At 46.0% G+C, this 24367-nt stretch overlaps 1 protein-coding gene across 1 annotated transcript in view; it reads right to left on the bottom strand.

Moving 5' to 3' along the window:
* Positions 1–15415, bottom strand: part of Ddah1 (dimethylarginine dimethylaminohydrolase 1) — a 124623-nt gene extending 109208 nt beyond the window's left edge. Inside the window, exon 1 of the mRNA XM_005357397.2 lies at positions 14971–15415. Coding sequence (XP_005357454.1) covers positions 14971–15273 — 303 coding nt within the window. The 5' untranslated portion in view covers positions 15274–15415. The remainder of the gene's footprint in view (positions 1–14970) is intronic.
* Between the last annotated feature and the right edge of the window lie 8952 nt (positions 15416–24367).

The following is a 24367-nucleotide window of genomic DNA, read 5'->3' as shown; positions in this document are numbered from 1 at the left end:
TTCCCCTCTACTCAACCGTCCCTCAGCCTGGGAAGATTCCACACTCAGGACTCTGCCCAAGACTGAGGGGCCGTCTCAGGCAACCCGTTGCTGGCTACCGGACAGAACCACAGGGCTGAATCAGGTCCGTCTTCAAATGTCCTGAGGTTCAAATGGAGACGCAGAGGCTACTGTTCAAAGGCAGCGACGATCCTGACAGACTACCTTTGCATTCGCGTCCTCACTCAAGCTTCCCGAGTTACAGGTCGGAATTCTGAACCCCACAGAGGTCAGCATCAGCCCTCAGCAGCACAGCATTTAATAGAAATATAGAGGCTGATGAGATGGCTTGGCAGGCTAAGTGCCTGCTTCTGCAGCAAAAGGATCTGGGTTTGGTCTCCAGCACTTAAATAAAAAGCCAGGCACAGTGGCAGAGGCCTAAAATCCCCCTATAAAATCACCTTAACTTGATTTACAAATGATTGTATCACTTCTAAGTGCACAAATTAACTCCATGGTGTTATGTGAGCAACCTCTATATGTGAGCCTGCCTGCTCACTGGGAAGAGTCTGTGGCTCTGTTTCTCAGCACTTGCTTTTCTTGTCCTCTCTGTCTTTAGACTCTGCCTAAAGAGAAGTGATTTACCTTCCTATGTAGTAATAAAGACCTATGACTCCGACACCAAGCACCCACCTACTTACCTGCTTTTGACCTGTACTAAAACGTCATTGTTGAAACAGCAAAGACTGACAACAAAGACTAAGATGATAATGTTTGAGTTTTATCTGGGTCTATACGAGTAGACTTCAAGCCTCTTTACAAGTCCCAGGAAGAGATACACTTTCCTGTGTGATCTACAGCACACAGGGAACATACATGTGCATCCATGTATAAAAATATAACGAAGTTTACATCCAGCTATCCCTGGCTATATTGTGAGCAGTGGGCACACTCTGTCATGCCACATACTAGAGTTCATTTGCTAATGAACAAAAATATTGGCATGGCCCACTCAAAGCACTCTGCAATCCAGTTAGGAAACGAAGCTTGTCATCGGTACATAACCACCCCGAGCCACCGTATATGGGCCAATCCATAGTGTTCCAGGAAGCATCCTGAGAGGTGAGAGAGAACAAAAAGTCAAAGGAGCTGCATAGACCAGCTCCTTTATGGCCAGTTCCAGAAAAGGCCACAGCAGGGATGACATCCGAGAAAGGAATCAGCATGAGGTGGGGGGCTTGTGAAAAAGCAACTCATTTTATAAAACCCTCTCCCGGCTTCAGCAGCACATCAAAAATCGGAACTCAAGAACTCCTCGAAGCATTTTCAGTGACCCACGCTGCCACCAAAGGTCATTTACAAGGCAGGGGCTGTGAGAAACTGATTTTATTCCAACCTTATTTTGAATGTGTTCAACCGTGATGTGTGTGTATGTGTGTGTGTTGAGTTTTAAAGCAAGCCGAGGGACAGTGGTTGCTATAGAGGTGGCGTCTGCAGTCATCAGGTGACCTCAGGGCTGGACAGGGTTTGGAGGAGCGTGTTCTGAATACTGACTGAGCTCTCAGCTGCACGGAGGCCAACGGCCTGTGTCGTGGGCGTTCACACATGTTCTCTCAGGAAAAGGCACTAAACCAAATCCTTATCACTGTCCCCACTCAGGGAGAAGCTTCTGTGAGCTCTGAGTAGAGGCTCTGTGGTTAAGAGAAAACCAGACATGGACACAACACCAGCGCCAGCCACTTGTTGAAGCTCCAGGCTGCACAACTCCAAGCCCCTTTCCTGACAGTCAATGTCTGTCTTCAGCCATCACCGCAGAGTTTGCCCTGTTAATCTTATCAACGTCTTCAGAAGACATTTTAAGAAGGCATTGCGTGTGTGAGGATGTACAATCCGCTTTTAGCAATGTGCAGCTCAGCTGGAATGGGGTTACCAAGGGAACCCAGGTACTCCAGCTTCCTATCCCCAACAGGAGCCCTTTTCTGGACAGTCACACGTACTTACCTGTATACTTCAGCCCTAATGTCTCACGTTTAACAGATACCACCATCAACAGATGCTGAAACCAACTATTTGAGGGGTGGGGAATAAACCTAAGCGTTGCATAGCCATCTGTACACAAAGGCTGGGTGGGAAATCTGTGAAATGAGTGACCTTTCAAAGTCACCTCCGGGCCTCTGGGCAGTGATCTGAGAACAACGACATGAAAATTGCTGCGGAATCTACTCTAAAACGGGGTGCAAGACGGCCTGCTCAGATGCAGGAGAGTACTCATGAGTTCACCCAATGTAACCTTCCCAGTAGGAGAGAGAGAATCCTCCTCACGTTCTCTAGTGATATCCACTAAGCCACCATGGAATGAGGGACTCACCATTGGTAGATGGACAGGGTTCAAACAGTAAGGAAACCATCTCCATCACTGCTCAAGCCAAGTGAGTGAGAATCCAGAGTGGCGTGGTGTATATGGGGAACCTCCTGAGATGTTGTTGTGATCCCCAGAATCTACCCGGCCTGTAGGCACGACCCTCTGTGGTTCCCACAGAAAGCCTGAGTGGAACAGTATCACCGAAAGGAGATGCAGTGGAATTTCCTGTTTTGTTTTTACCATGAACCAGAATAAGAAATAGATTTCATTTAATGTTAGCATACACACACACACACAAAAAAAATGAGTCAAGTTTCAGGAAATAAAACCTTTTCCACACTGCAATAATATTAATTCTATTATTGCAAAAAAAATTTTAAAGATCTAGTCATGATCCCTTAAGTCGACTTTCAGTAGACTTAAGCAGAGAGTACACAACCGCTATCTGCAGAAAAGAGGGCAAACGGTACAGAGAGCCTGGTCTTCAGAGTCTGCTCCGGGGATAGGCAAACTGGCTATGTCTTTGGAAAGAGTCAGAGATGGAGGCCTAGGGCTGCAGAGAGGTTAAATGCGAGAGGAACAGAGAAACATGAGGATTCAGGGATATCTTCCTAAGGACGCTCTATTTCCCAGAATCCTATCCTTCAGAGAAAGGAAGCTGGAATATTCCAGGGCCTCTGATAGAGAATTAGGACACTACAAAAGAAATCAGAAAAAGATGAAATTGGGTGGGTGAGGTGGCTCTGCAGGTAAAGGGGCTTGTCACCGAGCTAGATGACCTGAGTCCTATTCACAGAACCCTCTGCTAGAAAGTAAGAACTGACTCTTGAACTTGTCCTCTGCCCCTACATGTGCCCCGTACATACATACATGTGCCCCACATGCATACATGTGCCCCCATATACATACATGTGCCCATACATACATACATGCATGTGCCCCACACATACATACCTGTGTCCCCACATGCATACATGTGCCCTACACATACATACATGTGCCCACACATGCATACATGTGCCCCACAATACATACATGTGCCCTACACATACATACCTGTGCCCATACATACATGTGCCCCCACATGCATACATGTGCCCTACACATACATACCTGTGCCCCCACATGCATACATGTGCCCACACATGCATACATGTGCCCACAATACATACATGTGCCCTACACATACATACATGTGCCCACACATACATACATGTGCCCCCACATGCATACATCTGCCCCCACATACATACATGTGCCAGCACATACATACATGTGCCCCATACATACATACATGCATGTGCCCCACACATAATAACACAAACAACATGACTCCTGCACCTTGAGTGCCTTAGAAAATACAAAATTGAGAGCAAAAATATGGTGGCTACCTTCAAACAAAGTATTAGCTTCAAATTTCTCACACAAGCTTTTTTAACTGGAAACTATGATTAAAATATAAATATCCTGAAATGTGACCTACAGTCAAACTGAAGTCATATTATTCTTTCTTTCTGAATCAAAAACTTAAAGAAAGAAAATTGGATATTTGCCTTCTAGTATTCCACAGCTGTATCATGTTCAATCTAATTTCAGCTTTTAAGAAAATAATTTCAGGATAACAATTTCTAGATTTACCACCAGCATATACCTTCTTCCACACTAAGCTCTGAGCACACCTACTCGGCCACTGTGGATGGAGGGGTTTACTGCCTGCCTGGTGGGTGCATGGCTTCACCACGAGAGAAACCCAACTGAGCGGCAGCCATGCATGTGAAAGCTTCTGAGATTTTCGTAATTACTCCAAAAATCCATTAGGAATTAGAATGCAATTATGCCTATATTATACCAATAGCAATCTTTCTGCATGCATAGCTAACTATAGGAAGGGAACATTCAAACAGGTATTTCCTCATTTTATGTCTTTATTTAGAAAAAAATAACGTCAGCCCACAGTTTCAGAAGACAAAAGTTAAAATTATAGAGACAACACCAGAAGTCTAGAGCCAGGAATGGAATACACAGAGAGTTCACAACATTTACCTGGGCAAGCCAAGAAGGCTCGCAACAGAAAACCGACCTGGAAGCTCATCCGTATGTCTGGATGGCCGTCTACTTCCCCCTGGCCATTGCTGTCACATCTGCCACAGAACACAACAGAGTGCAGAGCCTGTGGCCCTAGGGGCTTCGGCTACGTCACTGGGTTTTCATCCATCCTCTTCCAGGGGGAAAATCTCCCCATCAGCTGTACATGGTTGAATAAATAAAGCCTTTGAAGCAGATTCAGCAAACGCAGCTCCATCTCATAATGGATTATCATTAGCAAGGCACAAGTTTAGGTTAATTGACTGAAACAAGTATAATGTCTCAGGCTGAATAAGCCTTGTATTTATTCATGTGATTTCATCTCCTTATGGAAGCCATCGTCACCTCCCTGTATGTTTTCCCAATCTCTTTCTACTTATACGTCCTGCCCCAAAGCAATCTGAGTTTCAAAAAAAAAAAAAAACAAAAAAACACTGCATCTTCCAGCTAAAAGAATGTTGTATGTTAATATCACTTCAGAAATCAAAACTATCATCTGCCTAGTTTGGGGCAGTAGAGTTCTCTCTGTCACACTACCTACTGTAGTGTGTACAAATCTAGGTCCATAATTACACACATCCAGTATGGGCTACTTTATCTTAGTATGAGGTTCCATGCTGATTGCTGCTAACCTGAGCTCTGTGGACAAAAATATATTTTAATATCAAATATAAATGAAGGTTTTTCCTTACTTGTCATTGCCATGGGTAATGTTCATACAGTAGGCATGGATAATCTTGTATACAGTAAGCATGATTAACAAATATTGCATTCAGTACAGGGATCAAGTTTGCTTGATACATACTAGAATAGATAATTATGGGCCAAAAGAGGAAAATGACTGAACAGCAAAAAATACACTGATAACGTATAGGCCAAAAAAAAAAAAAAAAAAGACTGTCTTTCTAGAGTTTAAATAGCACCTGAAGAATAACTCTCAGGCCCAAGGTGGGCTTGAATCCATTGCAGGATGGGTTTCAGAGTTCCTGAGGTGCTACCTAAGAACCCTAGGAGAGTCAGACCACTTCAGAGCATTTTGTTAAGAAAAAAGGAAGGAAGAACACTTAGAAACTGGATCTGTGTGCTAGACAGCCAGTGTCTCCAACACCACAACAAGAATACAGTTAGAGATGTGGTAGTGAACGTGAGATCCAGCACCTGAAATCTCAAGAGCAGAGATTCCTGGCAGGGTGACTTTTTTCTAATCCTTCCCAACACAAATGAAACCCTTTCCCACTGTTGATGGTCTGCCCCATCATAGGCCCCAGCCCCCATCTGTTGGTGGTCTGCCCCATCATAGACCCATCCCCCATCTGTCAGAGGTCTCTCCCAGAATAGACCCCATCCCCCATCTGTTGGTGGTCTGCCCCATCATAGACCCCACCCCCCATCTGCCAGTGGTCAGCTTTCCTAGCTGGACAAAGGGCAGTGATGCTATCTAGTGCTCCTCTCCAACATTTAAACACTGGCTCTGGCACATACAGACAGGCGCTTGTTGGATACACAAACATGACTGATTCAGTGATCCCTCCCCTTTCGGGAGTGAAGTTGTTTTTCCATGGTCGTCACACTCATAGTCACTACCATCTAATTTTATTTTAATTTACTTATTAAGCAATATAAGAACAAAAAAACTAAAGCAAAAGGGCAAAGGCTACTTATTTGCATATATTCAGCATAAACAAAACACCTCTTAATTGACTTAACAGCTCACCCCACTGAGCCCACTGGGTTCACAGCAGCGGAACTACCCCATCTGACTTGCAGTTAAGAGAGTCAGGCCCACCACGAGGATCTGTCGCTGGTATTAAACCTGCAGCTCTTGGTTCTTTGGTCTCATACTCTGCTGTAGTGGTTCCCTGTTGCTCCTGCTTGGGTGAGCTGGGCTCAGACAAGAGTCTGAAGCCTGGTGACTCTTTCTTTCTGTGGGATGTTACTGCTCCCTCTGTACTTGGCTCCAGGAAGACAAGGGGCATTATTAAATTATTTGACAATGGTCAAGTAAACTAAGACAGCATTAGCTCCACACAGTTTTAAATAGGATTTGTTGCCTGAGATTATTCTTTCCTCTTTGGATAGAAAGCACCTGCTCCTGAAATAAACCTGAGAACTGATTTAATATTTGATTTTTGGTTTGAAGACAGCAACAGGGGCTAATGTTAAAGGTTAACTGATCATGTTTATGGAACACCGGGAGCTTTATTCATGGTAAATACATATTTAAAGACAACCTGGGGCCAACAATGCACTGGGGCATATACGATATTAATAAGGCCAGTCTCTCTTATTATAACTTCAGTTATTATGAATAGTGACTGAATCTGTAAATCTCCATTCAGAAAATGCAATCTTCTGAATGACTTCAGATCTTTCATTTAAAAGGTCCACAAAACCGAAGGCCAACCAACACTCACTTTGAACAAGCACCTATATGAGTTGGGAAGATGGCCCAGTGGTTAAAGCGCTTGCCCAGAATGGAGTTTGGGTCCCTAGAACTCACACAGATGCTGAGTGGGTGTGGCAGAGCATCTGGAAATTCTAGCTTCACGAAGCAGAGATAGAGGATGCCCCGAGGAAGCTGACATGAGGGATAAATTGCACATGTGAGCTCTGGGTCTGAGAGCAGCCTTGTTGAACTGTGGAATATTCCTTTACACTGTGTGAATGTATGTCGCTGTGATTGTTTTAATAAAGAAGCTGACTGGCCAATAGCTGGGCAGGATAAAGTTAGGTGGGAGAACCAGACTAAGGACACTGGTAAGAAGAAGGGCAGAGTCAGGGGAGTCACCAGCAACATACAGGAAGGAAACAGGAGGTATGAGGTGTATGTATGGCAGGATGTAGATTAATAGAAATATTTGTAAGAGCTAGCTAGTTAGTAATAAGCCTGAGCTATCAGCTGAGCATTTATAATTCATATTAAGTCTCCTTGTCTGTTTTTTGGGAGCGGCTACCTGGACAGGAAAACTCTGCCTACAGTGAACAAGTAGAAGGATGATTGAGAATAGCTCCAGATAAAAACATCGAGCCTCTGTGTGGTTGTAAACACATATGCATTTGCACTCTCACACAGTATGCCCACACGTTTGCAAACATGTATACACACGTGCATGTGCACACACACAAATGGGAAAAGAGAATTAAATACATCTCTAAATTACAGGGCATTATGGAAAAAAGGTAGCTGAAGACAAACATACCCCCCACCCCGCAAATCTTAGTTAGATTATTCTGTAGTTATGACTTAAATAATAATTCCTACTATGACTATAATAAAACAAATTGAAAAGAAGTTTTAGCTTAATAAGAATTTAAATATAAAAAAAATAAAAACCATGATGGAATATACCTGAATAATTGCATGGAAGAAACAAATGCCAAAAAAAAAAAAGAATTTAAATATATGCAAAAGCAATGTCCCAGTACTTGGAAACTGCAAAACATCCACTCCCTGCCCTCTCCACTGATGTTTCTAGAATCATGGCAGGAAAGGCATTTTTAGCTAATGATCTCTAATGGAAGTCAGTTCCCATCTTCATTTCCAAAGCATTTGAGATCAACTGACAGAAACAGGTTATACTGTAGGACACATCTCTGTCTCTGATACACATCAATTTTCATACGTTACTGCCAAGTCCACACAGAGAAGGTGAAAAAGAGGCACCCTGAAAAGGAACATGTGTTCTAATTAGTTGGGGGTGATGATTTGCTATTGAGAGCAGTGTTGTAGGTCTCCAGTGCAGTCCCTTCCCATCAGTGACAGCCAGTGAGATTTCTAACAAGGGTCGGGGCAGTATTCTCATCTGAAGCCACACAGAAGTTTGAAGAAGGTGTAAGAAGCAAACATCTACTCTGCTGGCAAACAACAGACAGTTGGGTATCAACTCTGCCAAGGAAATTCAGGAGGTTCAAGGAACTGACGATGATGATAGATCCATTTATTTCATGTGTATGAATTCATGTTTTGCCTGCTGGAGATCAGTAGATGGTGTCAGATTTCTGGAGAGGCTGTGAGCCACTATGTGGGTGCTGAAAACTGAATCTAAGACCCTGTAATAGCAACAGGTGCTCTTAATTGTGGAGCTATCTCTCTAGAGCCCAAATTATTACTTTTTAACTAAAATGAAAGCAAACTGCTCTAATTAATGAGAAAAAGAAAGAAAATGATTCACTTCAGGTAAAGACCAAGCTAGACCACAGGCTGTTAATGGGTAAAGTGAAATCCAAGTAGTCGTTCTGTGTCTGTTTAATGCTCTGTGAGGATCAACCGCTGGCAATAACCACATCAAGCAAACCACCCTCACGTTTTCAGGAAATTTCAATGCTGGAACTTAGAAGTTGTCTGTGTTTGGTCTCTGTGGTAATTTGAATTTAATTGGCCCCCATAATCCCAAAGGGAGTGGTACTATTGAGATCTTTGTTAGAGTGGGTATGGCCTTGTTGGAGGAGGTATGTCACTGTGGAGGCCAGGCTTTGAGGTTCCCTATGCTCAGGATACTGCCCAGTGTCTCCGTTGACTTCCTATTGCCTGCAAGATATACAACTCTCAGCTGTTTCTCCAGCACCAGGTCTGCCTGCCAGCTGCCATGCTTCCCACCATGGTAATGGACTGAACCTCTGAAACTGTCAGCGAGCCACCCCAATTAAATACCTTCCTTTATACGAGTTGCTGTGGTCATGGTGTCTCTTCATAGCAATAGAAATCCTAACTAAGACAGACTCATTACTTAACCTGGTTCCCCGAATCTAGATTCCCTTGACTTTTAAAAAGAGTGGTAGCGCCATCTTTCAGGATCCATAGAGTCAAGTATTTGACATTGATTATCTGCTACTATTCAGCACAATCTTGGAAGAAAAAAACATACAGGTCCTGGTATCTAAGTGTCCTTATAGAAAGGGACCATCAACCTAAATATACGTTCTTTTAAAATATTTTACTAAGTCCTTGAGAATTTCATACAGTGCATTTTCATGATATTTATCTTCGATTCCTCCTTTTATCTCCTTGTTGGCTTCCTAACTCCCTGGCTCCATGACTCTTCTTCTGATACAGGAATCCATTGACTCCAGTTAGTGTGGTCCATATAGTCTTGGTTTGGGCCATCCACTGGACTGTGATCAACAAATCTACCAAGAACCACACCTCAAAGAAAATTGTCTCTCAATCCCCTGGAAGCCACCCACTATTTGTAGCTCCTCAGTCAGGGGTGGGAGCTCATGAAACACTTCCTTCTCTGAGCTAGAATGTTGACTCTCTTGGTCCTGTTCAGGCAATCACAGCTGCAAGCTCACAAGCGCCGCGATTCTCTGACACTCAGAAAACACTGCCTGGCTCTGGTCCTCCTCAACCTCTGGTTCTTGCAGTCTTCCTGCCTCTCCTCCACGATGGTCCCCAAACCTTGGTGAGGAGGCGACACTCTATACTGTTCCCTCCTTCCATTTATCCATTTTCCTACTTGTCTCCTCCCCTTCGGGGTTTATTACCTCATGTTAAACACTGCCTTCTTCCTAGAGCGGTCCATAAAACTGAAAGTGACTGAGGAAAGAATAATTAAAGCCATCATCAGTCTGTGAGAAGAGATTGGTGTGGTTTTTCTCCTGGACGGAATTATCCCATGTGTCTGGGAAAGGATAAAGGAGCTCTTACTGGGGAGGAGAGGGCAGAGAATACATTTCACAATTTTGCTTACGTGAGCTCTGTCAGTCAACCATTTATTAGGCATTAAAACCCTTCAGAGAAGAAACTGAAGAAAATGGTTAAGTAGCTGGGGGAGGAGTGGAGGGAAGGTTGGGACATCACACACCCTCAGGTACACCCTGAACTTAGGAAATCATTATCTACACAGAAATGTAATCATTAAACATCCCTCAGCCCTTACACTGTCGCCAATCCTAATTTGGCTTTTACATGGGGTGTTCATAGGACTTTGACATTCAAGAGTTGACTTTTCCCTTAAAAAAAAAATGCACTGGGTTAATTTGAAACATGATCTGGTTCTCTGAGTTGATTTGTTTCCTAACTATTAAATCTATTACAAAACATCCCAACTTGGGGAGAGGCAGAGTTGCCAGTGGATACTGTTGCTGGCCTTCTGTGTATATAGTTACCAGCCTTCCCTGTATATAGTTGCCTTCACAAAACCTGCAGCTTCCTGCACAGTTCGAAGTCCTAGGAATCACTGGAACCTGACTGAGGCAAACACTGGGTTTTCTCAGACAAGCTCTGAAATTTGGTTCTTTCTTCCAAAGAAGAAAAGTCATTAAATCCAGCACGATGCTTTGATTAAAGAGTACATTCTCAAGACTTTTATTAAAAACAAAGCAATAATAAATGACAAGATGAACCAGGGAAGGATGGGGGCTAAAGTTACAAACCACCCACGGTCATAATAAAATGTCTGGGACTCTACCAACTTGGCATGCTTATAAAATACCAAATATATCACTAGAACTGGGCGGAGTGGATCATGCCTATAGTCCCAGCACTTGGAATGCTGAGGCAAGAGGAATGTCAGCAACTGAATATAGCCTGGGATACATAGCGTGCTGCAGGCCAGTCTGAGCTACAGTGTGAGACCCTATCTTCAAAAAAAAAAAAAAAAGATAAGAAAAAAGTCCAAAACACTCATAAGGGAGGAGAAATAAAGTTGGGCTCAATCACGGATACATTTATCCATCAAAATGTTTTCTGAATGTCTATTGTGTATTATATTAAGCTTTGAAACAAAATACGAAACAATGTAGACAAGATCCCTGCTCCTAAAGATAGTGGAGGGTACTGAGCTGTGGGCAGGCAATCACAGGGTATGAGAAACATCAGAAGGGGGGCGGGAGGGGGGGATAGGGTAGAGGTCACTCATAAGGAGAAAACAGGTTCAAGGAGGGAAAAGTGATGTCTAACATCTCAGAGAGTGGGGCCAGAACTTTGGAATGCTGTAGTAATATTCCATTCCATTTATATTTTAATAAATAAAGCTTGACTGAAGTTCAGAGAGTAAAACAGCCACACTGGCCAGCCTTACAGACCAGGTTGCAATAACACACAACTTTAATCCCAGTAGCCACACTAGCTTGCCATAGAAATCAGGCAGCAGTGGTGCACGCCTTTAATCCCAGAAATAGAGAGGAATATAAAATGGGAGGAGATGGGTCTCTTTCTGAGATTCCTGGAGGCAGGATCACCATTTTGGACCAAGGTCAAGGTGAGAGCCAGTGACTGGCTGCTTTGCTTTTCTCACCTTCAGGGTGAAACCCAATTTCTCTCTCTGAGTTTTTATTAATCATGCATCAGAAAAAATTCTACACACCTGAGTTTCTGGTTCCGTTGGTGCCACTCTGCAACCCTGAGTGATTTCTGCTACCGCTTTCTCTGTTTCATCAATAATGATACTGTTGAATGAGCATTGATGCAATAAATGCGTGTCACAGAGCTGGCAGTTTGTAGCAAATGGCAAGTACCCAATAAATGTTAGCTAAAGTGGTATTAATGGGCACAACAGGCCAAGAACAGCCAGCTAAAGGGAGGAGAGGAAGGAGGTGTGTTGTGTGTCCAGAAAGGTAGACCTGTGAATGAAAGAACCGAGTCTGAGCCAAGTGATAGGGGCGTGCTCTGAGGCAGAGATGGAAAGGTGAAACTAAAGCTGGAAAAGCAAGCAGGGTCCAGCTCCACGGAAGCCCTCCAGAACTCTGCTCGGAGGAGGGTCACATTTTCGTTAACCACCTTGGCCTTGGCATGAAGATACAATGGGGAGTGAAGTGACTGGGGGCAGGAATACCAATGATGAGATTTTTTAAAAACACGACTCCTTGGTTGCTGTAGGTTTTCACACACAAAAGTGTATCTCAATCCAGAAAGGATCCTGGGGTCGTCATTAGCTTGTCTGTTGAGCATTTCATTGATGGATGGGGTCACTCACTCATTCAATAAGCATCTACACCTGAAGGCTAGCATTTCTTCCACTCATCCACCCATCCATCCATCATCCATCCATCCTCCCATTTACCCACACATCAATCCATACACCCACCCACCCATCTATCCACACATCCACGCACCCATCCACCCACACATCCATCAATCCACCCACCCACCCACACATCAATCCATACACCATCCATCCATCCACACATCCATCTATCCACCCACCCACCCATACATCCACACATCCACCCACCCACCCATACATCCACTCACCCATCCACCCACACATCCACCCACCCACCCATACATCCACTCACCCATCCACACACACATCCATCCACCCACCCATCCGTCAAGCATCAAGACCTGAAGGTACTGTTCAGCACTTCCTTCATTCACCCACCCATTCACCAAGCATCCATACCTGCCAAGGTGACAACGGCTGTGAGAGATATTAGCAAGCATCGCCCTGCATGGCCCTACTCTCCAAAGCATCTTGCCCAGCCATGACTGCACATGTCCTATCAAAGTCAGGAAGCACCTCGCCCTAGTGACCCAGATGACTTGCAGGAGCAAAGGTGCTTTGTAGGAAGGTCAGATGGCAGTGCGACAGAACAGATTAAGATGAAGCCCAAAGCAGGAGGGTGGCTTTGCCTTCATCCTGGGAAACAGAAGCACCGCTAATGACATCAGTGAGCAGCTGACCGCGTCCTAGTCATGAAACATTCAGTAACAGTCAACATTTGCTAAACAGCTTGTCTTTGGATCTCAGGTGAGTCTACAGATTCATCATGGCATTATGGAATCTTTATACCTATCCTAGAGTGGGAAGAATGAGTCAAGGGCATGTCCCCAGAGACACAGAATTAATGAGATAGAACATCTTCATCTCTACACCATGTGATCTCTGTGGCAGGGGCTCTAGCTCGATAGCAGAATGTCTACCTACTATGTATGGGCAAGGTCCTGGCTTCAGCGCCCTACACAGAAAAAAGAGAACACAAGGATTGACCTCTGGCCAGTGTGGGCCACCAAGCTGACTGGGAGAATGCAATCTAATTCTGACATCTAAAATATAAAACTCTCTCCAGGGCTAATGAAGATCAATGCTAGCTCTTATAGTAGAAAAACCAAACTTGGAAAGCTAATTACACAAACAATATATTATCTGTGTTACCAAGAGATGCATCCTTACAGAAGTCAAATCAAATGAATATGGTGAGATGAAATGAAGACGCTCATCAAATGAGTACCATTTTGACACTTTTTGAAGTTGATTTTACAGTACGGTATGGCAAGAATGTATCAGGAATGTTTCAGGCCGTACCATATGGCAAGAATGTATTAGCAGTTATCCACTGTGGCTACACTCATATTAGGTTAAAGCCTAATCTGAGAGTGGGAGCCGTTTGCACAGGCCTGTCTGGAAAGGGGTAACCATAGGAAAGTGAACAGCCTAAGAGAAGGAGGCCTGTTACTCTTGGTTTTCCAGTAAGCCAGAGTGTGGGAAGAAACGTTGATTACCTAAATGACAAACAGGTGGACTAGATCATGCTCAGACTCTGTATGGTTTCACCAGGCAAGCAGAGCAAGTGTGGAATAAGTATATCTAAGTCATGAGCCCTAGGAACTATTTCCAAATTGACAGAAAGGGGGTAAAACAATCCCTCTGGATCGAAAGAAACCACCTGCACCTTGTTAGCTGCTGGATGCCAAGAGTGAGGGGAAACCCTGAGCCTGGGCTCTTCCCGGACAGTGGTGAGATCCCAGGCCAGACGGCATTTTAAAATCTAATCCCGCTCTATGTGTCTCTCCCGCCACTAACCTACATTATTTTCAAAGCAGTCACAGCCATTTCCACAAGATACGATCGTTTATAGGCACTTACCCCCTCCCCGCCCCTCGAAGAATACAGCCTTCTTAACTGCTGAGAGAGAGAGAGAGAGAGAGAGAGAGAGAGAGAGAGAGAGAGAGAGAGAGAATATAAAGATTACAGAACTAGTAAAAACTACCACTGCTAAGGAAACACACACGCCCAACACCCCGCACCGAGCACAGCTTTTCACACACACATTTAAACACAGCTCACTAACAAAACCTTAAACACATTCGCTTGCCAGGCACGTTCTCCAGGACTCATTTGCCACCCCTGAAAAGTAACTCGGATGCCCCAGGTCGCTAGCCACAGAGGCTGCCTGATGTCACCTGCCCGGCCCTGCCAGAGCTCCCTGCAGGACTTGGGGGACCCTCCCCCCAGCTTCCACCTGCCCTCTTGGAGGGCCCTTCTCCGTCCCCACTGGCAAGGAAACAAGAGTAGCATTATCTTCGGCCCTGGGTCATTTGCAAGACAGAAACGCTGGCGAGATGGGTCCCCAGCCCAGCCACCTGCCCGAGTCCGCGTCACCACAGTCCAGTGGAGATCGCCTCGAAGGCTCCCCGACAGCCAGGAGGTGTGAACAATGAACTTGTCTGGGTTGGATCTCCCACACCCAACCACACAGCCCGGGTCCCGCCGTGGGAAGTTAGGAACTGAGCCCGCAAGGTCGGTTCCACGCGCGAAAGGGCCCACGCGCGTCCGCGGGCCGCGCCCCTCGCGTCGCCTGCCCGGGAGCTGGCCCGTTACCTCCTTCCTGCGGCTGGGCGCCCCGGGGCGGGTGATGAGGGCGGTCTCCTCGCATACCACGGCCACGTCCTCCACGAACACGCAGTCGGGCAGACTCTCGTCGGCCGGCAGCTGCACCACCTGCAGCCCCAGCTTGCTGCCCAGCACGTCCACGTAGAGCTGGTGCTGGCGCTCGGCGCGAGCGAAATCCACCTCTTCACCCTGGGAGCGTCTCAGCGCGTGGCGACACAGGGACTCGGGCAGCGCCCGCACCACGGCATGTGTGGCCCGGCCGAAGACGGCGGGGTGGCCGAGGCCGGCCATGGCTCGCACGGAGAGACGGCGGCGGGGTTTGGCGCGGCGGCCGGGTCCTCCCGAGAGCAGCGCGCTCCCAGGCTGTGAGGCGAGCCGGGCGAGCGTGCGAGCGCCTGGAGGCTCCTCTTGGCAGCCGATGAATGTGCTGCTGCGGGAGCCCGGCTCGCGCCCGGAACCCTGCCTGCGCCACTGAGCATGCCCAGAGCTCGGGGCGCCGGCCCTGCGCCCGCGCGCCTACTCCTGCGCTCCTGGCGTCCTCAGCAGCCCGGCCTGGGTCACCAAGGATGGACGCGGAAGCCAGAGACTTCCCAGCTCTGACGCTCTCCCTGGGCCTAGGTGTGTGTATCCCACAGCAGGTGCACACCTCACGTCGTCCCCCATGGGGACCTGGAAAGTGGGCAGTGCTCTACTGGACCTGCTGGAAAGGACTTAATGGTCAGGGCACTACATGAGAGGTGATTGTCCATAAACTTCCCCACTTTCTTCTTCACTGGGCACAGGGGACCTACGTGTAGCAGCCTGTCTCTACCCATATTGCCTTGACTTTCTCCGAATTGACCTATTGTCCCACGTGTAACTCAGTATTATACAAAGATTGCATTTCTTTCCACCCACAAGAAAGACTAATCCAGGAGACAGACACACGGACGGTGTCACAACGAGTATGTAGAACCCTCTTTTCAAAAACAAAACAAACAACAACAAAAACCCAAACAAACAAACAAAAAAACTCTGATACTTCAAGCCCACAGGGCGACTAAAACAAAGGGGAAAGTCTTTCATCTTGTTTACCAGCGTTACCAGCGTTCCTAACCTATCTCCCCTCCCTCCCCCCAAGGCTTAAGGCACAAAGGTAATCCTGAGGCACGTTACTTGTGGGCTTTAACAACGTCCTGTTCCAGACTTCCCAACACGCTGTTGAAAGTCACTGGTTTAAACCAATAGTCACTTTAAATGCCAGGAAGAGCAGAGCTTGAGCATCACGTCACGCTGGGAATTTACAACACCTCCTCCAAGCAGGAGCAAGCATCCCATGCAATCCCCTCAACTACCTTAAACAACTGAGACTTCTCGGCTAGGACAGCTGTCTTCTGCAAACCTCTCGTCCTTCCCCCAACTCGTCCTCTAGATAAAGTTTTTGTCAGGATCCCAAAGATGGACTTGGAGGTCTCTGAATCCCTTTAACTGCATGCTAGCCACACTGATTAAATCTCCTTTCTCTGCTATTCACCACTATTCTTCTCTTGAGAACCCCATGGGAAGGTACCCCATGGGAACCCCCAGAGCTGAGAACTTTTGCCCTAAAACTTCGATAATATAAAACCTAGCCCTAGAATACGTCTCCCACAGCAACCAGTTCTGAAGAAAATGTGATCTAATGTGTTTGCCAGGAGTAAGGAGCAAGCATACTGTCCCTGTGATAGAAATGTGCACACTGTCATCTGCAGCTTCACAGTCACGTTCCTTGACCTTGGGGAAGAGATGCCAACTTCCTTGCCACCTCACCCTTGCTCTGGGCACACACACTACACGGAACTCCTCGTTGACCTTCCTTTTCTTTCTCTCTATAGGCTTCCTTTGTTTTACAGCGACGCAAAGCTCCCAGTTTTTCCTCTTTCACACACACAGTTTGAATAATCCAGGGGTATGCTTTGTTCAAGGGGACCATCTTCAACATGGAGGCTTCACTATCCGGCCCAGGGCAGCCTGGCCACACATGGGGCTCAGACCGCACAGCTGCCAGGACAGGCAGCGTTGGATTCCAGGAAAAACCATAAACTGACGTCACGCAGGGAGGGCCAACACCTAAAGTAAGTACCTCACATTCCAACCATTAGATAAGATTAGATAAGAACACCAGCCGTCCCTGAACTGGGACTCACCTATTCCCCATTTGCCAAGACCCCTAGACAAATGTCAGCAAATCAGGGTCCCAAACTCTGGCAATCCCCTCACCCCAACTTTTACAATGACAAAAGCCCTATCCCAAGTGGGCTTGACAATCTCTGCTCTCAACTGCTGTGCCGGAGAGAGAATCCAAGTTTAGGCTTGAATAAAGACTCTTTGCTTTTACATATAAGTGTAGACTCCGTAGTGGTTTTGGGGGACCCAGCGATCTGGGCATAACAGCACCTCTAAAATAATCTTTCACAAAACAGCATTCACGTACTTGAAGGCAAGTCTGATCTTTCTGCCATCTATCCTGACCCCAGGTTCCAAAGTCCTTTAACATCCTAGTCTTCCTTTTGGTGAATATCACCATGCCCTTATCCCATCCAAGGGATGGTATGCAGATGTGAGAGAATCCTTCTTCTGTCTAACTGACAGGCACTCAGGAACCATTTTCAAAATCAAGGGTACATCTCTAACAGTCGGCTATTGCCTTCTACCCTTGGACCAGGTGTGGTGCTTTGCACCCGCAATCCAAGTGCAAACACCAGGGCCAAGGCCCGGGCTTCTGTGCCCACTGCATTCATTTCTCCAGCTGTCTAGTGTCGAGGTCTGTGCTCCAGTCCTCTTGCTAGAACTCTGAGTGTAACTTTTAGGAAGTCTCGATACCTAGGAAGACGTTCTCCTGGGCTGTCCTACAGTGGCTGTCTCAGCTGAACCCAGAGTAGATGGGGTGTCCCTTTTCTCCCTGTCCCCCGAGGATGACGTGCATTTACAATTGATAGAGCACCTCCCAGATTCTGAAATGAGAGGCCTTCAGTGAAGGGCAGCTGTGATCACTAGAAGCAAGGTCTCTAAGACCTTCTAGATTCATCTAAATCAAAACTCTCAAGAGGCCCAGTCTGCCCTATTAGCACTAGCTTAAAAATCAGAAATCACTCCAATAGTTTTTAGGTGGAAGATTCCCGCCAGTCTTCGGAAGGTAAAAGTTCACCCATGTGCCAGGGTTAAAACAGAAGGTTTTGTTTCTCCTCCTGTCCTTTGTTACTATGGACTTTACTCAATAGAAAGGCTGTATCTACCTCCAGCTGGCCATCACCCAGCCACCAAAATTTGTGTCTGTGCCTCACTGGAGACTCAACACTTTTCTGTCACTCAGTGTCCTCAGCCCAGCTGTGAACAGGGACCTGTGTGTCACTCAGGGTTCGTGTTAGCCCTGCACGTGATCAAAACGGGTAAGTCTCCCCCATAAATAGGTGCTGTCTGTGTCTTCCGTACTGAAATTGCATAGCTTGTTTTTGGCAAATCTAATTTTGTAGTGTATCCTCATTTGATGTCATCTGCCTCTTTCCCACTTGTCTGAGTTTGACTCTATCACCTTGTGCATTATTTATTACTTCTCGTCTATGCCGTCTGAAATTTGATAACCGTGCCTTCTGTCTCCTCTAAGCACTTGTCAAGAAACATTAGAATGTGCATAGTCCTGAGAAGAGCAAGGAAAACCCCCCAGATCCAGTAAATGACTGTTTACGTGCCTCCTGCTTCAGTGGTGGAAGGTTGTTCTCAGGAACATGGACTTCATGGGAGCTAATCCATCTACGAGTTCATTTTCCTCCTGCATATTTACCGAAAACTCCGGAGACGCAACAACACACCACACACTTCAGAGTGACGCCAATAGCATCAGAGGGTCTCTGACCTTGAGACGCTCAGGATCTTCCCAGGAAAAAACACCCAAGCTCTGCAGAACTGGAACTATGATAAGCGTGGGGAGGCAAGTGACAAAGCACTCTAGGAGGCTGGGGGAAGAGCTGTCGCTGTGGCTGGCAGCGGTAGAAGAAAGCTGCCGACGGGGTTGGACTTGGTTTAGGAATGGGGTAGCATTTTAGGATGTGAGTTATTAAAGAGGGGAAGAGAATTCTAAGGAAAGTATTACAAGGTGCTAGAGACTCGTCCAAGAGGACAACGGGTAGATCAACCCAATGCTACTGAAATAACTCTGGCTGCTAGAACAATGACAGCAGGACCACCCCATATGATGTCACAAAGTGGCAAACGTATCTCTTGACCTCTCAGCCTAGTATTGCGGTTCCTTGTCCTGCAGTTCTTTTTCCAAGCAGCATCGAGGATCCATCTTTTATTTTGTTGGTCCAACTCTTCAGCACATGGCCCCGGGTCCATGAGGAAGAACACAGGGTGCCATGTGTAAAAGGTATGGTGGGTCAGGCCTAGAAGGACACACAGTCATCTGGCTGTATTCCTCTGGTTAACATTCATTCACCCAGTTATAACAAACATGGAACAGCATAGGAAATGTATTTTGTGTGAGTTCAGAAAGAAACAAAAGGCTGGGGAAACGGCTAGCTAATGTCGGTTTCTAGTACAGTGGAGAGAATGGGAAACAGGCAAGCTAAGTTTTCCCGTCAATGAACAGCAGAGAGACGTGTTAGATAACGCAAGAGCTAGGTCCTGGTGCTAGACTACGTGGGTGAAAGTGAGGAGTCGCTTTCCTTCCTGCGTGATCTTAGACATAACAGCACTTTGCCTTAGCTCTATCCTCGTTTATAAAATGGAAAATAGCGACCCCATTATCAGAAGGTCACTTTGAAAGTATTATTAAGCAAGGAGCTTTAAAAGTATTTAAAATAGTACCTGCAGGCCATCAGATATTCAGTAACTATAATCCATTAACACGGTGTGTGTTGAAGTATGCACACACACAGGTGCATGTGAGCATGTGGGGCAGGGGTTAGCCCTGGGTATCATCCACTAGGCACTGTCTTTCGTTTGTTGAGCCAGGATTCGTTATTAGCTTGCAGCTGACCAGCTGGCCAGCCAGTGAGCCCTAGGAATCTGCCTCGCTAGTGGGGCGTATACACATGAGTCACATGACTGGCTTTTTGACATGGGTTCTCACATCAAATTTGGGTCCTCATGCTTGCACAACTGACTGACCTCCTTAAGGTCATTGACAGGGACTGAACAGAAGACTTCGAACGTGATTTCCCCTCAAAGGCTGAACCACATCTGCATATCCACTGACCGATCAGTCATGCAGGTGTCCTCCCGCTTTCCAACAGGACAGAGGCCTCAGAGTGATGGTCACAGTCTCGCCGTGGTTGTAATGATGGATCTGGTGTGTATTTGCTGAACCATTATTCTGTCACGGACTGTGCTACCTTTGAGACTGTAGCAGTGAATAGTAAAGTACAGAGTATTACCAAGTTGTTCCATTTGGCCTTCAGACGTATCAAAATATTTATAACTAGTTTCATATTTAAAACCTGGCATATCTAGAGCTGGTTCCAGAAAACAGAGCACTGTGGGTGAAGTAAAAGAAAGGCTCGGGAAATGACCAGAATGAAGGGTGGAGAACTGGCAAGGGCCAATTCTATTCGACAAATCTATATTTGTTTCTATTTCCCTATTTTGGGTGTTGAAGGCTGTGGCAGATTTTTTTTTATTGATAATATTGTTCTGTATTTGAAATCAATTTAGACACAAAATACTTCAGGATTAAAGCAGAATTTCCTGCTTTAGTCTTTCCTTAGCTTTTTGCCATTACAAGATGAGCTTTCACTGGGGTGGGTCTTTGGGCATGGGATTGGGGATATTAAAAGAGACAGAGGGCTCAAATGGGTCCGTGTGCCTTACGAGTGCTAGAAATATGATTGATAAAGTACCGTGGATCTGTGAACTGGCGTTAAACCCTGAGGATTCCAACATAGAAACATTTACAGAAAGCTTAACTAGGCAGAAACTCAGTGTGGAAGATCTCCTTGAACCTCTGAAGGAATGAGGGAGGGGTATTTGGTCAAGTGGACAGGCAGTGAATTACAGGGAGGGGTGATGGTGCCAGAGTGTGGGTTCTAAAGTCAAGACACAGCTCTAATCTCCGTTTCTAAAACCACCTGGGATTGACTTCACGAAGGTGGAGAAATACATCAACTTTCGATGCAGCTTTAGTTTTGGATACAGAGATACTCGAATTAGATTCTCACTCCTGCTGTGTTTTGTAACCTCTACAAGGTCAAGCGTCTTGTCTTTTTCCCGTGGAGATCAGACCTATGTCTGTCTCTCCTAGGGTCCGAGGCTGAAGTGGGCCTGAGAAAGCAAGCTCCCAGGAGGAATTTTTAATGGGAATTTCATACTTAAGTTCATGGGGAGAAGAAGTAGCTTGAAGGAAAGCCTTTGCAATTCAGATGTAATGAACGTGTGTGTGTGTAACGTGTGTGCACGTGTGTGAAGAAAAATGTCCTCTGCAGTTAAGATGGTTACGTATCTCTATATGTGCTTACACAATGCCCTATAAGGCTGTCTGTAGGGTGGCTCTGTTTCCTCATACAGACGGTGAAACGCCAGGTCGGCAATGCCAGAGGACCGACGTGTTTGCTCTTGTGTGGATGGAAAACTGTTTTGGTGTGGTGCTGGAATATTTCTGTCATTCACCTCAGTGGCAGAGCTTTCTTCTGGCTTCTTTGCTTCAGTGTGTCTGTCTGGTCCATTGTTTTTCTCCCAACTTCACCTGTCTTGTGAGTTGGGTTGGGTGGGCTCCTATAGGCCCATGACTTCAAATGCCACCTTGATCTCAACAATGTTCCAATCTTCATTTAATGACAGCAACAAAATTGAGATGAACCCAATGCCATCTTCTCGTCTTTTCCCGCCCCCTAGTCCATATGGACACATGAGCAAGCAAGCAGGTGTTCTAAGTGATATCCGCTCCTGTTTCTTCCTGGCTCCTGAATTTGATCAATCATGTATTCTGACAGACTTATCTCCTTAAAAGTAGCTCAAATCCACCTGTGTCTCTCCACCCACATGTCACCACCTAGCTCCAAATTATCAACTCCATGGGTTATTGTAGCAGCAGCCTTGTGCCAAATGGGTTTTTTCCAAACTAAAAATCCAATGGAGTCATTCTCATTCCCGCAGAACAGCCCACGAGATGCCTTCCACCAATTCTCTAGCCTCAATTCTGTTCATCACCCCATCCTGTCTCTTACTTGGGATTCTGCCCATGGTGTTCTGTTTCCTGGAAAGTGCAAGTTATGATGAAACTCGTTGTTTTGTGCAAATAATACGTGCCAGGAAAACAAAGACAAACAAACAAAACCCAGAAAGGAACACCCCGCCAATCAATGAAGGGCTGGCCTTTCACAAGGCCTTCCCCAAATCCCCCAAGCCTGATGACACAGCTGGATCCCGGCTGCCACTTCTGTCACTAGGTGCAGCACTCCTGGCCGCTCTGAAGAGCTGTTGGCAGATGGGCACGTGGACCACCATGTGGTTGCTGGGAATTGAACTCAGGACCTTTGGAAGAGCAGGCAATGCTCTTAACCACTGAGCCATCTCTCCAGCCCCTTGGCAGATGGGCACGTATTCTTATTGCTAGATCCTCCATTCAGGCACTGAGAGCTGGGCTTAGTCGACCCCGAGATGGGGTTCCCTTCCCGCCCTCTCATCGGGCCGTCTTCACAAGACTTTTCAGTGTTTCTGAAATAAGGTAATGCCAGGCCCCCTACCTGTCCCAAGCCTGTGATTCTATTGCTCTCCATGCCTGTTAGCTGCAGTGGGTGCTGGAGGGGTCGCAGGCTGCATTTGAAGCCTGGCCCCGTCGCAGCTGTGGGCTAGCACACGATTTGCTTGACTTTCCAAGCCTCCAGGCCTCACCTGATAGCAGACATGGAAGTTCCCACACTGTGTGGTTATTATAGGAGCCAAATTAAGTTAACGTCTTCCTTTCCTCTCCTACTAGTTCAGACGGCCCTTTGCTAAAATCCTGGTATTGCCGACTTGCTATCTGATGAGTTTTTCTTGCTCACCGAATGAAAATGACACCTGCCTACCCTGTGAGGTTACAGACACTGGTTTGGGTAAAGCATGTATATAGTGAGTGTTTAATACAGTTAGTCACTTCCCTGGTGACATGGGAAAATGAGTTGGAGAAGAAGACGAAAGGAAAATTTGTAAAGCCTCATAACTGCCTGATTTCTCTTTTTCGTGGCATTCATTCATTGTTGGGGACATTTTCATCTATTCTGGTACGTAAACCTGTACCAGACTTTTTCTTTTAGGGCCAACAACCAGCTCCCAAATCATGACACGGGGACTTCTAATTAGTTATCAATGCTCGGCCTAGCTTCTTAGCCTCATTTCTGGCTCGCTCTTTTAACTTAAATTAACCTGTTTCTCTTCCTCTACCATCTGCCTCAGGGGTTTTTGCTTTTCTCTCCTTCTGTATGTCTTACTTTCCCTGCTTCTCATGTCTGTCTGCATGTCTGGCAGCTGCCTGGCTTCTGTATATCTTACTTTCACTGCTTCTCATGTCTGTCTGTGTGTCTGGCAGCTGCCTGGCTTCTTGCCTGGGGTTGGCAAGGGCGGGTCTAGGTGCTTCTCTTGGACTCACACACAATTTGCTGGGGGCAGCTAGAGCTGGAGAAACCACTTTCACAACACCCGTGTCCTTGAGCGATGTGGGTCTCTTCCTCCAGGGCCTCTGCCCGTGACTTGTCTTGGAACAATCTCACTCCTTACTTGGTAGTTGGCTTCCTGAATGTGAGAAATAGAATCTCTCAGGTCAATTAAGAGCTCTGTGTGGACTTAGCACAGCATGTTTTTTGACCATACTATCTTGATCAAGACAACCACAGTACTGGCCAGGTTCAAAGGGAGAAAACAGATGCTTGGTGGAAGAACTGAGTAGCATCAGACTCACGTATCCAGTTCTGTAATTATTCTGGCATAATATGTCAGTATTATTTTCAGAAAATTCCCTTTCATTTTCTGAAGTTTTGCTAAATCTTTGTAAAATTAAAATCAGCACTCCTACTTACAGATTTTATTATATAATTAGTGTATTGACTGAAGGGACACAGATAATAATCAATCATATCAATACACATTCACAAACCATGTGCTGTAAAAGACTGGATATCACGAACATATATAATAATGCAATTCCTATGCCTACTGGAATCAAGGAAAGCTTCCTAGGGAGGAGGTTTCTGAACGGAGAATGAACAGTTGTGTAGTTGAGTGAGAACGAACACTCAGTGTGGAGACAGCACAGCAAACCAAGAGAGCAGCTGAGCAAAGATTTCGTGAAGTAAGGCACGTGTTCATGTGCCATTTCTGGAATGTCAGTGGGGTTGTCTACCTTATTTTAAAACATGTTGATGAGACACAGCCACTGGTGCAATCGAGGCATGAA

This window comes from Microtus ochrogaster, chromosome 21 (assembly GCF_000317375.1).
Source record: "Microtus ochrogaster isolate Prairie Vole_2 chromosome 21, MicOch1.0, whole genome shotgun sequence".
Taxonomy (NCBI): domain Eukaryota; kingdom Metazoa; phylum Chordata; class Mammalia; order Rodentia; family Cricetidae; genus Microtus; species Microtus ochrogaster.
The sequence above is the reverse complement of the archived record's forward strand: the minus strand, read 5'-3'. Positions and strand labels throughout refer to the sequence as shown.